Source organism: Heloderma suspectum, chromosome 4 (assembly GCF_057233095.1).
Source record: "Heloderma suspectum isolate Gila_16-S chromosome 4, 16-S_ref, whole genome shotgun sequence".
NCBI classification, from domain to species: domain Eukaryota; kingdom Metazoa; phylum Chordata; class Lepidosauria; order Squamata; family Helodermatidae; genus Heloderma; species Heloderma suspectum.
Genome location: NC_139461.1, coordinates 263,688,072 through 263,703,602, shown reverse-complemented (window position 1 = coordinate 263,703,602; position 15,531 = coordinate 263,688,072). Strand labels below are relative to the sequence as shown.

Sequence of the window (15,531 nt, the reverse complement as noted above, 5' to 3'; positions counted from 1 at the left end):
CAGGCTGGCATGGCCAGGAGCAATTTAAGTACTCTTCACTGGTGACCTGCAAATCTTGTTACTTCCTTGGCTTTTGCAGTCAGCCATCTAAGAGATGGATTGTTAGAAACTTTATTCAGCACATACGCCTCTGAATACAAGTTGCCTGGAAACAATAGACTGCTGACCTCGTGTCCTACTTGTGGACTTCACATGTGCATCTGGTTGGCTATTATGAGAAACAGGATGCTGGACTGGATAGGTCTTTGGTCTGATCCAGCAGGGGCTGTTCTTATGTACATATCACAGTAAGTTTAGTATGGCCTTTATCAGGTTGCAGCATGAGTAAAATGAAATGTTTTTAACAATAATAAATCAGGTCACAGAAACAAGGCACGCAAGCTCACTGGTTACACATCTAAGAAAGGGGATCTAAGAACTGCTAAGGCCAGAGGTAACTGATGTTAATATAATGTAGAAATACTAGAAGTATTGCATTATTTGAACTTGCTATAATGGACATTTAAATACATGGCATCAGGAGAATATTGGAAAAGCAATTCATCAGTAATTCGAAAACCTAAAACAGACAACTGCCTTTAACTCTGTCCCAACAGGGATAGCATAAACATTACTGTGTATTGAGGTTATTTAGGTTGCAATCCTATGCAGGTTTAGACAGAAAAAAGTCCTACAACTTCCAGCATGCCTCAACCAGCTATGGCTTGCTGGAGCATGCTGGGAATTGTAGGAACTTTTTTCTGTCTAAGCTTGCATAAGATTGCGCCCTTAGTGTTCTATAGCGCTTTTCAGTATATGAAGCAACTTAGAATTCTTACAGTGCAATCCTATGCACATCTACTCATAAGTAAGTCCCATGAAGTTGAATGGAACTTACTCCCAGGTAAACATCTAGAGGACTGCAGCCTCAATCTGTTTAATATAAAGATAAGCCACCTAGTAGAAACATTTTCTAAATTCTCCAGGGCAAAATAGAAAAACAATCATCCAGGATCTAGAGTGGTCTGCCTGCACATTTTATACAAGTATCTGGTTTCTGTCCCTGCCCTGCTCTGCCTCCAATCCCTCAGTTCTTTGAATTTCAAAGTTTGAAAAGCAGGTTTGGGAATCACAGCTGTTCAGAATACTGGGGAGAGAGAATCATGTGCATGCACTGACATCATTTTCTCTTTAAAACATTTTTGAACTATGGGACATTCAAAGAACCAATTGTGCTCTTGCCACAGGGGCACTTTCTGAAAAGGAAACTGGAAAAATAGAACATGCATGAATGAAACTCACTGGATTCCAGCCATTATGTTTCAGGGTTTAAAAAATACACTAAAATGGTACTTATTCAAGGAGGCAACCAACAGACAGTCTGACATCTTGGTGCTTGCTACTATCCGATACTTAACTAAGTTATTAATCTATGTGAACCAGTCTGGCCTGCCATTGCTCTCACCACTGACTGGCAATGAGCAAACAATTTGAATCCCATTCATGAAATTTACTGTAAGGGTTTTATGTTCTCCTAATACTGTATTACATACCAATGAATTGGTGCTGCTAGACCTGCTTAACTTCCTAAGTTTTTTAATGGCTGTAATCCAATCAAATGCATATGACTGCTTGCACTTGTAGCCCTGCTAGATTGGATATAGCCCAAATCAAGATCTAAATACTCCCGCACAAAATTGCTATGTTTTGTGGCTGCCAGGAGAGGTGGTGGCCACCCTGTTGGAGACCCCAACTATACATGTTCTGGAGGCATAAGGATGCCGCACCTTCTATTGGGTCTAAGACTTCTTGGGCCTGATAATATTCTCAGTACCATTCTTCTGGCCTTGAGAGGTGTTAAAATGGACTACGGCTTCCTACAACCATAAGTCCCAGAGGTAGAGAATTTGGCTTGCCCCCTTTTTTGAGTGCCTTTCAGCATATCTTGGGTACTGGTTCTTGGCAGGTTACTGCTCCTTCTTAAGCATCCACACTCAATCTGTGGTCAATTGCCCCTTTCTCTCCTTTGCCTACTAGAACCCAGGGTCATCCCATGAAGCTGCTTGGTGGGAGATTCAGGACAGAAAAAAGAAACTATTTCTTCACACAACGCATAGTTAAACTATGAATTTGCTACCACAAGGTGTAGTGATGGCCACTAATTTGGATGGCTTTAAAAGGGGATTAGACAGATTCATGGAGTAAAAAGAGGGTGTTATTGCACTCATGTCCTACTTGTTAGTTTCTCACAGGCAGCTAGCAGGTCACTGTGTGAGCCGAATGTTGGTCTGAGCCAGCATGGCTCGTCTTATGTTCCTGGCACCCCAAAGTTTAGATCTTCAAGACTCATCCCTTAATATGTAGTCCTCTATTCATGAAATCACTGGTAGAAAAAAAACTAAATAGCCCCTAGTCTAATATGCTATTGAAAGAAAAGGTTATTCATCCACCAGCCCCATACAATCACAGAGAGCAGGTGCACAGCAAAGATATGCTAGTAGAGCAAACAGCTCAAGATGATTACAGCAAACAACACACACCCACACACCTACATCTATCAGAGCTACTGCCTAATCTGAACTGGAAGAAATTTCCTACCCAACTCCAAATATGGTAGTCAGAGCATGAACAAAACCCATTCTGCACTAGCAATAACTTCATACAAATACTGACCGTCTAACAGAGATCAGCTCTTTCTCTCATGTGAAAACCCAAAATGTATGCTGGAAAATGGAAAGCTACAAAACTAGAGAAAAAGTTGTTTAACATTTCAGTATAACAAGAGCTCTCCAGAGTGTGTGGGAGTGATTTAATTGCTCAACAATGGATCCTAATAAGCAGCTTAATTGACAGGCAAAGAAAATTGCCTCATTAAGCAATCAACTGCACAGAAAATAGTTTGTATATATGGTTCCTTTACATAGTTATAACTCAATGTTTCTCAATACTGTTGTGAAAGGGATGAGTGAGGTTACAAGTCCTGATAATGGCAGGCCAAAATACTTCAGGAAGAAAGTGAGAAGAGATGGGGCCTGAAAAAGCCAGGAAGGAGAACTAATGTGAGGGCGGGGGTGTAAGACCTGGATGGAGGAGGTGAAGGAGGACAGGAGTGTGTTGCAAAGAAGCAGTGCAGGGGATGTACAAGCTAAGACGGTGTCCCCTGTTATGGTAATTTAAAGGAGAAGATATTAGCTGGGACATGAATATGTGAATACGTGAACACCTTAGTTAATCAGTGATACTAGTAAGGTGTATTACAACAACTTACAAATCCTTTTAATGTTATCTGCCACTAACTCCAACATTTTCTTCAAAAGGTAAATTCTCAATCAAGATTAGCTTCAAACGTTCTTCATGACTCCAGATAAAAGAAAATGCTCTGTAATTATTGATATTTTCCCTCAAAATGACTCAGTTGCTAAGTACTAAGACATGCATGTTGCAGCATGGTAAAATAAGTACTGGGTATTATGGTTAGTTACTTCTGTGATGCACTGCAGAGCTCTTACTAAATTTTGAGATATGGCTGCATGCCAATTGTCTTGAACTGAAAGAACTAAAACTGCTATCATGGGAATACCTGCTACGAGGTTTCCAAGTAGTGAAGAAATATTAAGATTACAGGCAGTACAATCCTAAGGTTCTGGAGGATAGATTCATGGCTGAGGAACTGCCACTTCCTATGCCTTGCCAACTTGCGCTGCCTAACCAGAAAGAAAGGGGGGATGAAAGCTTTTCCCTCTCCCCCTTTTTCTTGTTGTAATTTTGTGAAATTTCCCTCCCATTGGCTGCCTACATGGCTGGAGTAGTTTTTTCTCTCTGAGCAAACAAGGGAGCCTTGGATCCAGTGGATCCAACAACTCCCTTGATGTGCCCTGACACATCCCTTTTTCTCTCTCCCATGGTGGGAGTACAGACAGAGGTTTGTGTGGCCAAAAAAGGAGGCCTCCAGTAGCTGACTTTCCTCTCCATGCATGGGCAAAGAGGGGGGTTCACAATATCCCAATGCCCCTGGGATGGTTTCCCAGGGACCATCTTAGTTTTCTGTATGCCAGATCAAAATTAATTTCCTGCTGTTAAGTCTGCAGACAAACTAAAACTATTCTGCTTTCAAAAGAATGTGAAGTCTAAATAAGAAGTGCACACTATGGGAAATTCAGCAGTTTCTCTGGTTCATCATTCACTGTTGAAATATGGCAACTGGAATCCGAGAGCTGGTTCTTTATACTTTGCTGAGTGCATATATGACAAGAAATGTAATAAAACTTTATTAAACTGATCAGAATGCATCCATTACAGCTGCTTCAGCCTACTATATCCATTTCCTAAACTTTCTTATGTAGAATAACATTAATATCAGACATGCTTGTGTGAAGTTTCTAATGGTCACGGCTATACAGCAAAGTTTGAAATGTTTTAGTGTGCCCTACGTGATCAAAAATGGAAAGAGAAGTAATGTTTTCGACTCATAACTCTTTTTTTAGTGCTTGGACAGAAATAGTAGTGATTCAGGAAACCCCCTGAAGAATCTGAATTCTAAAGTTTCTTTATAATGCATGCTTACAAATTTGAACTCTTGACATTTGGAAAAATAATGTGATATAGAACAATGGCCATCTCAACATCATTAGCATTTCTCACAAAGAGGCTATTTTCTGGACCTTTAAAGGAGTATAGGCCATAACATTCCATCAGCATTTCACAGCCAAGACAGATGTCAAACTTCAAAAAGCTAGCAATACTTAAGTACATGACATATGAGAAACATACAGCAGTTTAACAAGCTGTTCAGGTTTTGCTTCATTTCCATTTCAAAGCCTATGCTCTAGTAAGAGTATCTAGCAAATGTGGTTCCTAATCATTGTGAAGAAAGAGGAAGCAAATACAAGTGATTTGCTTATAATCCTTCAAACAGTAACAACAGCCAAGATTAGAAGAGTTTGCATTTCTATACTGTTGGCTTTTCCTTCCACAAGAGAGCTTTGTCAGGACTTTACTTTACATTGACACCTTCAGAAGAGAAACGAGCAGTACACCAAGACTGAAGTGGGAAAAGGCACATGTAATCTGCAATCATAATCAGCCCTCAGCAAGTTGCAATATAACACAGAAATTAAAAGGCTGCTTACTCTGAGTGTCTTTGCAATCGGGGAAGGAGACGATGGGGGAGAATCAGACTGAGACTTTCTGTTTCGTGTAAACTCCTTACTCCTGGTATACAAGGACGACATGGCCCATTCAGGGTGGTGGCAAGGCAACAGGTCACCTCTCAGTAGCAACAAGATCCACCTCTTCACTTCTGTCTCACTATGTGCAGCTGGGTGGTGCCTTCTAAAGTAAGAAGAAACTAGTTTGACAATTATAGTATTTCAACCGATGTTCAAAGTTATAAGTTTCTAGGCACCCGGCTGACGACTGCAGAAATGTCACAGGGGGTGGTACTCCATAATGCTTTCATCATGACAAGTTAGAGCCCAAGGAGCTTCCGTTGGCAGTGCAGAGAGCTAGAAAGGGCCACCTTCAAAACAGAAACCTGCGCTCAGGTCTTCCAAAAGATGTCCTGCCATTCAGAAATTCATACAGCAAAGCCAAGAGTATTTCCAGACAAAGAAGAGGGTAAGAAATGTGATCACAAAAAAATTGGCAAAGCCTAAAGATTACTAGTGTGTCCGACTAAGAAGAGATTTTAGTAAAAAGCATTTTTAATCCACAGCCTTACTGAGGCAGATCTTCGTTGCTGCAGCAGAGCTGCATCATTAGTGAGAAAGTACAAATAAGGAACAAATGTTGCTTCAGAAAGGGGCAGTCCAGATGAAGCTGTGTTTTGTTCCATCCTCCAAGTTAGGAACGCCTTCACACACTTCAATCTTCCCTCCCCTCTTGCTATTTTCTGACATTCCAAATCCTTACTTGCTCAGTGAGGAATGCTGGACAGAGGCCAAAGGCATAGATTCGCTTTCAACTTGGGATTTGGGCTGCTACTTGTAGAGAAAGAAAGCTTGACAGTTCCAAAAGCCCAGAGGCTTCAAGGTGGAGGTCAAAGTAGAAATCAGTACGCTTGCGAAGTCTAAGAGCCAGTCACTTACTTTTCTAGCATTTTGTAGGTGGTTGTAAAAAGGGCCGCTCCTTTTACAAGGTTTTCAGACATTTTAGAACACCATTAAGTGGTCCAAATTCATGGAATGTAAGGTGAACATCCTTTAAAAGTAGAATTTTAAGTAATTAAAGAGTATTAAAATCGAACACATTGCAAAACAGGTACATGTGACCAAGGGTCAAAGGCAGACTCCCCTTTAAAACTTTCACCATTGGCTTATTTGTGCTGAATCTATGGCCAATATTACACCAAACTACCATTAAGGTAACAAGTATGCTAAAAACTTAAATAGTACAAATTATAATGCTAGTTCACTTTTGTATAAACATTTACTAATTTGGTTTGGGTGTCATATATTTTACTACAGTCATGCGCACACAAGCTGTGCACTGACTTCACATGACAGCACTCCTACGATAGCCCACGTTGTGAATCCAACAGAATCAAAAAGGGAGCCAGAAACCCCTAAATAAATAAAAATGAAAGACAAAATTAAGATACAAGAAGAACAGACTAAATGATTTTGCTTTTGAAATTCCTGAAGGATCTCTGGGTCAAACCCAGTGGAGAAAGAGCAAACCTCAAAGTGTTAACAATTACTGCGTGTATTAATACAGGTGCTTGATGGAAAGATATGCAAGACACCTGCTGAGCAACAAGAAGAACATACTAATTACTGTGTCTTTTGGGGGATATAAACGTTTGGCTCTGCACTCCAATAATTTATTAGAATTTCATCTGTGTGACTCATAGAGGTGTGTAGTATCGTCAATTTGAGTCTTAAGCACTGTTTAGATTCAAATTTCAAATCAGTGGATTGGATCTTTAGTCATACTTGCAGTAGGTCCAGTGAAATCAAAGGAACTTAAATTGACTGACTTCAGTCCCATTGATTTCAATAGGTCTACTCTAAATATGTCTAAATTTCGATCCAACCTAGTAAGTTTCAAGGTGGGAATGAATATTTTTAGGCAAAGGGTGTGTGTGTGTGTGTGTGTGTGTGTGTGTGAATAAAGCTAAAGAGATGTGTGTGAATAAAGTGAAGAAGACAACTACTAAGATTTCATTTTGCCAATTTCTGATTAAGAAACTAGAAAAGCAACTACTATCATATATACTTGGAACTTCTATCAATGAATAGCAAGTCAGTTGAAAACACAAGAAGAAACAGTAGGTGTTTTAAAAACTTACTTTTGGGGAAAAGCTGCTTGTAATCAGCTGGAAGCTGGGATAAGGATAAATATGTTCGCACTTTCGCCATCTTTTACATATACTTTTGGTACTTCAGTGGACCAATTTGCACAATACCTCAGGACAACCTGAATGCCTATTTACAAGTCTCTTGCATTTCTGCTTTTCCTTCCATGATTGCTTGTTTTCCAAACAATAAAGAGCAAATCAAAGTAGCCTACCTTGTATCATGACAAAGGTGGTATCAAAATAAAAAGAACTGGAAGGGAGCCCAATTTAACATTAAGATGGAGTTAATGATCTCCAAATTACACACACACGTTTCCCCGCCCCTAACATAATGTCAATATATCAAGAACAATGGAGTGATTCATAATCAGCAGTGGCTAGACTCTGCAAGAAGGAGCTAGGGTGGAGTAGTGGGGAGGAAAGTTCTGCTTTTAAAGAAAAAGTATAGCTAATGGATGCACAACTTAGGACATATTGAGCCATGGAGCCTGTGTTCAGTTTTCGGCCACTGCATTTGTCAATTAAAGACCAAACATTCTACTAGTTAAAGATTTAGACAGAAAGGAACTATAAAGTATAGTTTGTCTGCCAATCCAGAGTTTCTCCAACTTTGTGAAATCAGTCCCCCCTTGTAAAACTTCCTAAATCCTCCCTTTCACCAAGATATTTCACTGAATCGATCTACTCAACCACAACAACCCTAAACTTTTCCCCTGCCAATTTATGACCCAACCCCCAGTTCTGTGCCAGTTAAATTCTACCCTTCCAGTCTCAGTGGGCCAGTTCGCACGGTACGACAGAGTACTGTGGGTTAATTTACCCTCGAGGAGCTGCCGTGTGTGCCGGATGACATTCTGAATATGCAACCCCCAACTGGGCTTGTCAGGGGTTGTTGTATTGTGCAAGCCTGGCCAGCAGGGGTTATTTGAGGGTTAAACAACACTTGCACTAACTCAGGCTGGGCTGTCGTGTCATGAAAACTAAGTCAATGCCATCTTACCTTGACTTGAAGTAACTAGTTCTACAACTTCCTAGCACTCACAATTCTACTTCTTCCTTTCAGTGATCTTCAGCAGGGAATGTCACAATGACTTTTAGAAACATGAATGCTGTGACTATGAATAAGGCTATAACAAATAAGCCATAAAAAGCTGGTTGTGCCTTCTCTCATGGGATGACCCCAGGTTCAGTTATAAGGAAGATGCATAGCTTTTTAAAGGCACATTTTCAGCAGAAATTATTGAAAATTTATCAGATTTGTATCCCACTTTTTGACTGGAGTCTCCAAATCAGCTCACAACCAGAGACGGGTAATCTACCTGAAGCTTGCCTCAAATTCACTCAGAAATTATCCAAGGTCCAATCTGAGGGGGTTCTGAAAAAAAAACACACCCTCCCATTAGGAGAATCACATCTCCCAGTGTATCAGAGCACAGAGAGGAGGGAGGGAAGCGAAAATCTTTTCTCTCCTGCTAGTAGCTCACCTCTGCCACTGATTAATATTAAGAAGAGGACAGGGAGAATGGTTTTGAGAAGCAGGATACTGGCAGGAAGGACAGCTAAAATGGATATAGGGAGATGGAAATTCTTCTCTGGCTTAGATTTCAGGGTCTTAAGAGCCCGCCTCTCAAAATGTATGTATGTATGTATGTATGTATGTATGTATGTATTTATTTCTATACCGCCCAATAGCTGAAGCTCTCTGGGCGGTTCACAAAAATTAATAAAGGTGGGCTTTAAGAACTCCTGAAGTTAGTTTCTGAGCATTGCTTCAGAGAACTAAGCCAGCATCATTACTCACACACGTCATAGCACACAACAGGAGAAGACATATGAAAATGTTTTCACATGCCTCCTCCTCTCCTGGTTCTCTCCACCAGGGAAATTGGGTCTTTCATGGCCAGTGTGTGGGGCAATGGTGGTGGGTCAAAGGAAGGCAGTCTACCTGAAATAGGGCAGACTTATAATTCTGTTTTTAATAAGTCTTCTATATTCTCTGTCAAGAAACCCATAGCATGTGGTTAAGATGTGCAATACAGGTTATTTCACCTGCCGATCTTGACGTTTTCCCTTCTATGTCCAAACAGTCATTCCAGCTATCTCTGGGAGTTGAGCTCCCTCACCCAATCCTCCTACTTTCCCATAGTTTTCAAACACATAATTACCCTAAAAAGTAATGACTCCCACTTCCCACCTATTGTCTTATCTCTAGTGCAGGAACTCTCCCTTGATCTCCTTCATTTTAGCACCTATCCATCTTCTTTATTCAACTAAAAATTACCAGGGAAGGATCTTATAACTAAATCCAAGTCTCTCTATTCTGTTTTCATTCTACTATACCATGTGCAATATTCTATATTTTATGTTTCAAGGACTCAAGACATTTCCCTTCCCTTACCTCACCAATCTACATACAGCATTGTAATGTGCCTATGGTGAGTCATTAGATACCATATACAGCTAGAATGTTTCCATGCAAGGGAATGAGTCGGCTGGTGAAGGGATGAATCTCTCTCTCCCTCCTTCACCAGTCCAATTATTTTCTTCACTAGCCCTGGAGAAAGGAAAGCCCCTTCCTCTGTGACCAACACAGAAAGCAAGCAGGCTGGTAGGGGATAATCAGCATTTCCATGCAGGATCTATGGGGGCTTCCCTTCCTCTGAAGTCAGCATGGAAACACAGGCTACTAGCTTCTTAGCATGCTCATAATTTTGCGGGGAAGATTAGTAACTTTTGTAGGCGTACTTACAGGGCTCTTTTAAATTTCAACTTTGTACTCCCTTTCTCATGCTTACCTTCCATAATATCATCATGCTTGGCTTGCTATTAATTTTGGAAATGTGGCAAATGTAGGGGGAAATGGTCTAATATTCAGAGTAAGATTTTATTTATTAAATTTATTAATTGCCCATCTGGCTGGTCACCCAGCCACTCTGGGTGATGTACAATAATAGAAACAGTTTAAAACAATAAAATTCTACATTAAAAACATAGTATTTCTAAAAATATCCTAACCCACCCCAAATGCCTGCCTGAACAACCACATTTTTAATGCATGGCGGAAGCTCATTAAAGAGGGGGCATGGTGGAGTTCCCTAGGGAGGGAGTTCCACAGACTGGGGGCCACCACAGAGAAGGCCCTCTCCCTCATCACCACTCTAGCTGTCCTGGCTGATGGGACAGAGAGAAGGCCATCCAAGGCTGACCTTGTTAAGCGGCCTGTCTGGTGTTGCTGGAGGCGCTCCTCAAGATAGGCTGGGCTGGAACTATATAGGGTTTTAAAGGTCAAAACCAACACCTTGAATTGTGCCCGGGAAAAAAACTGGTAACCAGTGCAACTCCTCCAGCACTGGAGTGATGTGATTTCACTGGCAGCTGCCTTTAATCAGGGGAGCTGCTGAGTTCTGTACCAGCTGCAGCTTCCGAACTGTCTTCAAGGGTAACCCCATGTAGAGCGCATTACAGTACTCTAAAAGAGAGGAGACCAGGACATGTACATGGGAGCAGATGATCAGGAAGGTAGGGGCGCAGCTGCTGTATCAGATGGAGTTGGTACAGCGCTGTCCGGCTCACAGCTGACACCTGAGCCTCCATGGACAGCTGGGAGTCTAAAATGACCCCCAGGCTGCGGACCTGGTCAACATCCCCCAACCTCCTCTTGTCTCCCACCAAAAGTACCTCGGCCTTGTCAGGGTTCAGCTTCAGCTTATTCCTCCCCATCCTGCCACTCACCATCTCCAGACATTTGGACAGGGATTCTACGGCCAACCTTGGTGAAGATTTGAACAAGAGGCAGGGCTGCGTGTCATCTGCATACTGATGACACCGCACCCCAAACCTCCTGATGATAGCCCCCAGCGTCTTCACATAGATGTTAAATAGCATTGGGGAGAGGATGGAACCCTGTGGCACCCCACAAATGAGCAACCACAGGTCCAAAACCTCCTCTCCCAGTGCTACCCTCTGGTACCTGCTGGAGAGGAAGAACCAGGACCACCGTAGTACCGTGTCTCCAATGCCCAACCCCTCCAGGTGGTCCAGGAGGATACCGTGGTCAACGGTATCAAAAGCCGCTGAGAGGTCGAGGAGAACAAGTAAGGAACATTCGCCCCTATCCAGAGCCCTCCTCATATCATCCACCAAAGCCGTTTCTGTCCCATGCACAGGCCTGAAGCCCGACTGAAATGGATCTAGATAATCGGCTTCTTCCAAGTGTGCCTTCAACTGCATCGCCACCACCTGCTCAATCATCTTGCCCCAAAATGACAGATTCGAGACTGGGTGAAAGTTGTTCAGAACTTGGGGATCCAAGAAGGGCTTTTTTAAGAGTGGTCTTATCACTGCCTCCTTGAGAGCTGATGGCATCACTCCCTCCTCAAAGGAGGCGTTTACCACCACCCTGATCCCCTCACCCAGCCTCTCTCTGCAGCCCATAATGAACCAAGAAGGGCAAGGATCAAGTAAGCAGGTGGTCGGCCTTACAGATGAAAGCACCTTGTCCACTTCATCAGAAGGAAGAAGCTGGAACCTATCCCACAAAACCAGTTTGCCACAGACCGCCTCTTGCTCCCTAACTGTATCCACAGCACATGGAATAACACTCCTAACCGGTGGCAGATGCCACATCACTGCTATTTGCTTACAACAGAAACTGTAATTCCTTGAAGGGGCTCTGATATTGTGCCTGTTCACATGTCATGTTAACTCATGGTGGCTTATATGCTACACAAAGTAAGTTATTTTGCAAATAGCCTACTCTGCCCCATCACACGATCTGACAAATAAGCTACACAGTGTAGTTTATTTCCCCCCCTCGCCCCTCCTTCCTTTGTAGTCCATCCCACCCAGCCAGGCAGGTATCCCAGCTTCCTTTGCAGTGGAAACCATATCCTGCTATCTCTTGCATTGCTGCTACGTCATCAGCCTGTCTCCGATTGGCCCACTTCATGCTAGAGGTGTCATCTTCTGTCTCTGCTGGCTCCCTATTGTTCTCAACTCAGTGTCAATCCTTCCCCGCACCCCCCCACAATTCTCAAGGCCTTCCTTCCCACTCCTCCCCCCCCAATGCCACCCTGCTTCCCAAGGCAGATTTCCAAGCCTTTGCCGGGTCCCCTATCTCCGCCTGGGTGCAACAAAAAGGGGTGGGGAGCCTCCAACTCCTTGAAAGTTTGCAGGAATGGGATGAAATGTAATATACAGGTTCCCCTTATGGCGAGGCACCAGATTTTATTTATTTAGTTAAAACATTTTTATCCTGCCCTATTTCATTATGATCTCAGAGGAGCGTACAGATAAAATTTAGACAGTATAAAACAATAAATAACCTGCATTGAGCAGGTTATTGGATTCGATGGCCTTGTAGGCCCCTTCCAGCCCTACTATTCTATGATTCTATGATTCTAAATAATTTACACAGCTAAAAACATATTAAACCATTAAACAAAATAATACCAATTAAAACATCCAAAACAATAAAACAATTAAAACAGTGTGCAACTTTAGGGAATTCAATTAGCCCTCAAAGGTCTTGGCGCCAAAATGAAACCAACATCTGTGCCAATCAGGCCTCCAAGGGGAGGGCATTCCACAACCATGGTGCCACAATATTGAAGGCCCTCTCCCACATCCCACCATAGTGTATAGAACCCAGTCATTACCTTTTCATCTTATTATTAGAAACTGGCAACTGAGAAACAATATAAAGTTTGGAATCGCAAACATACCTTTGCTCCTTGGGCCACTTTAAATTATTCTCAACTTTGTATACATGGAGGATGCCTTCCTTGCATTGCTCCTAGGTTATGCTGGCAGCTGCCATGCTGGTGCCACAGAATGAGACAGTCAGTCTGACCAAGACCATCCTTATCCATATTCAAGTTGAGATGTGTACAGCACAACAAGGACTGAATGTGCTCAGAGTGGCCAAGAAATGCTAGATGTCTGATGGAGGGAGGAAAACTAGAAAACCAGGGAGGAGGGGGAATGGAATGGAGCATCCTAGAAGAGGGCACATGTGGCACACTGGCTAGAACCCTAAACAAGAGCACTCTACACTGCAACATTTTGTTGCAGGTTCCACTTTTAATCTATTGTTCAACTTTTACTGTTATAAGCAGAATTCTGTATGATTATAGGAATAATGCCTTTGAAAAGACTTACTTTTTATGTATGATGGCTAGATCATGCCCTTTAAATGAAGGACTGTAAAATTTGTGGGGTGGGGGGGTGAGGGGTGGCAGCAGCTTGGCACTAGACCACGTTTAACATGATGTAAAACACTGCAGCGATTTCCCTTAAAAGGAAGACAAGTACAGCCTTTTGCCTACTATGAACTGAGTGCTGATCCATCACCAAGCAGCAGATTCTCAAGTCTGGGAAAAAGGGATTGGAGTAAAAGAGTCCTTGTAGCAATTAAACCTTAGGAATTCACCTGTCTGTTCAAAGATCTTCCTTGCTTAACTGCTAGCTATAATGGATCTTTAAATTAAAGGCGATGGCCTTTAATAATAAGCTTGTGGCATAAAATATGGGGCCCATGAATTCATATGGGTTACTATGAAGCTAGTTTTCCATATATTTCTCAAAGAAATATAATATTTCTCAAAGAGAGCCAGGGCCTGCAGGAGAGGCCACCACCACCACCGGGGAAGAGGCGGGCCTGCTGCTGCTGGGCCTGCTGCTGCCGCCGCTGCCACCACCACCAGGCCTTCCCTGGAGACTTCTGCCTGGCAGACTGCCAGTCCCTGCAGGACCAGGCCCCCAGGTACCGAGCCAGCTGTGCTGCTCCACCTGCCCTCCCTGGAGGGGCTACATAAGCTGGCTGGCTGAGGTGGCCTGGGAGAGCCAGGGCCTGCAGGAGAGGCCGCTGCCGCCGCCGCCGCCGCCGCCACCACCACCACCACCACCACCACCACCACCAGGGAAGAGGCGGGCCTGCTGCTGCTACTGCTGCTGCCGCCACCACCACCACCAGGCCTTCCCTGGAGACTTCTGCCTGGCAGACCGCCAGTCCCTGCAGGACCAGGCCCCCAGGTACCGAGCCAGCTGTGCTGCTCCACCAGCCCTCCCTGGAGAGGCTACATAAGCTGGCAGGCTGAGGTGGCCTGGGAGAGCCAGGGCCTGCAGGAGAGGCCATCACCAGGGAAGAGGCGTGCCTGCTGCTGGGCCTGCGGCGGCGGCTGCCGCCACCGCCGCCGCCGCCGCCGCCACCACCACCACCACCACCACCACCTGGCCTTCCCTGTGGACTCCGGCCTGGCATTATTTTTAAGGGGATTTTTAATTGTTTTGTGTGTGTGTGTGTTTTCTTTTTCCTGGGGGATTTTGTTGTGGTTTTAGGGGTGGGTAGCCTGCCTGATAGGCGGGAGCGAGGGGGCATGTGTCCACCTGATGGAGGCAGTGGGGGGAGTGTTGGGGGCCAGAAGATACCGAGGCTGGGTGGCAGGCACTGGCAGAGCGCTAGGGGCAGGCCATGCCAGGTAAGGGGAACAAGGGAGAGATGTGTAGTATCTGTCCCCTGCTCCGGGCCTGTCCAGAGCCAAAGGATGGCTGGGGGAGGCGTGACCCCATCTTCTGGCCTTCGTTTGCTGCTCTGCAATGCCAGGTCTGTTACCCAGAAAACCTCCCTCATCCATGACATGATCCTGGATGAGGGTGCAGACCTGGCATGTATTACGGAGACCTGGCTGGCCGAGGCTGCTGCTCCAACCCTTGCAGCCATATGTCCAGCTAGATTTTCGTATGCACAGCAGCTGAGGGCTGGGGATCGGGGAGGGGGAGTGGCTGTTATCTACCGAGAGTCCTTGGTCTTCACCAGACCCCCTCTCCGGGAGACCAAGGTTGCTGAGTGCATGTACTGGAGGTTGGGCCCGAAGGGCAGTCTGGGGATTCTGCTCATGTACCGTTCACCCCGCTGCACGACTGACTCCCTGGCCGAGGTGCTTGAGGTGGTCTCTGATGTGCGTGTACAGTCCCCTAACTTACTGGTGTTGGGGGACTTCAACGTACATTCGGAGGCCATCCTCACAGGAGCACCTCGGGACTTCATGGAGACCATGGCCTCTTGGGAGCTGCACCATATTCTAACTGGGCCCACCCATGTAGCAGGTCATGCACTAGACCTTGTGTTTGTTTCTGGAGAAGTGGGGAGTGATCTGGAAGTCGGGGGTATTTCCACCACCCCCTTGTCATGGTCAGATCACTATCTGGTGACGTTGGACTTCTCGGTTCCACAACCCCTCTGCAGGGGTGGAGGA

General features: G+C 44.3%; 1 protein-coding gene across 8 annotated transcripts in view; it reads right to left on the bottom strand.

Moving 5' to 3' along the window:
* The window catches only part of PPP1R12B (protein phosphatase 1 regulatory subunit 12B), a 163,494-nt gene that overhangs the window by 35,624 nt on the left and 112,339 nt on the right, over positions 1-15,531 (bottom strand). The window contains exon 20 of one of the 8 annotated variants that reach the window (XM_084853615.1): positions 5,204-5,310. The exons of the other annotated variants lie outside the window; for them this stretch is intronic. Within the exon in view, the coding sequence (XP_084709741.1) occupies positions 5,287-5,310 (24 nt within the window). The 3' untranslated portion in view covers positions 5,204-5,286. Of the gene's footprint in view, positions 1-5,203; positions 5,311-15,531 lie in introns of those variants that run through there. 8 annotated transcript variants of the gene reach the window in all.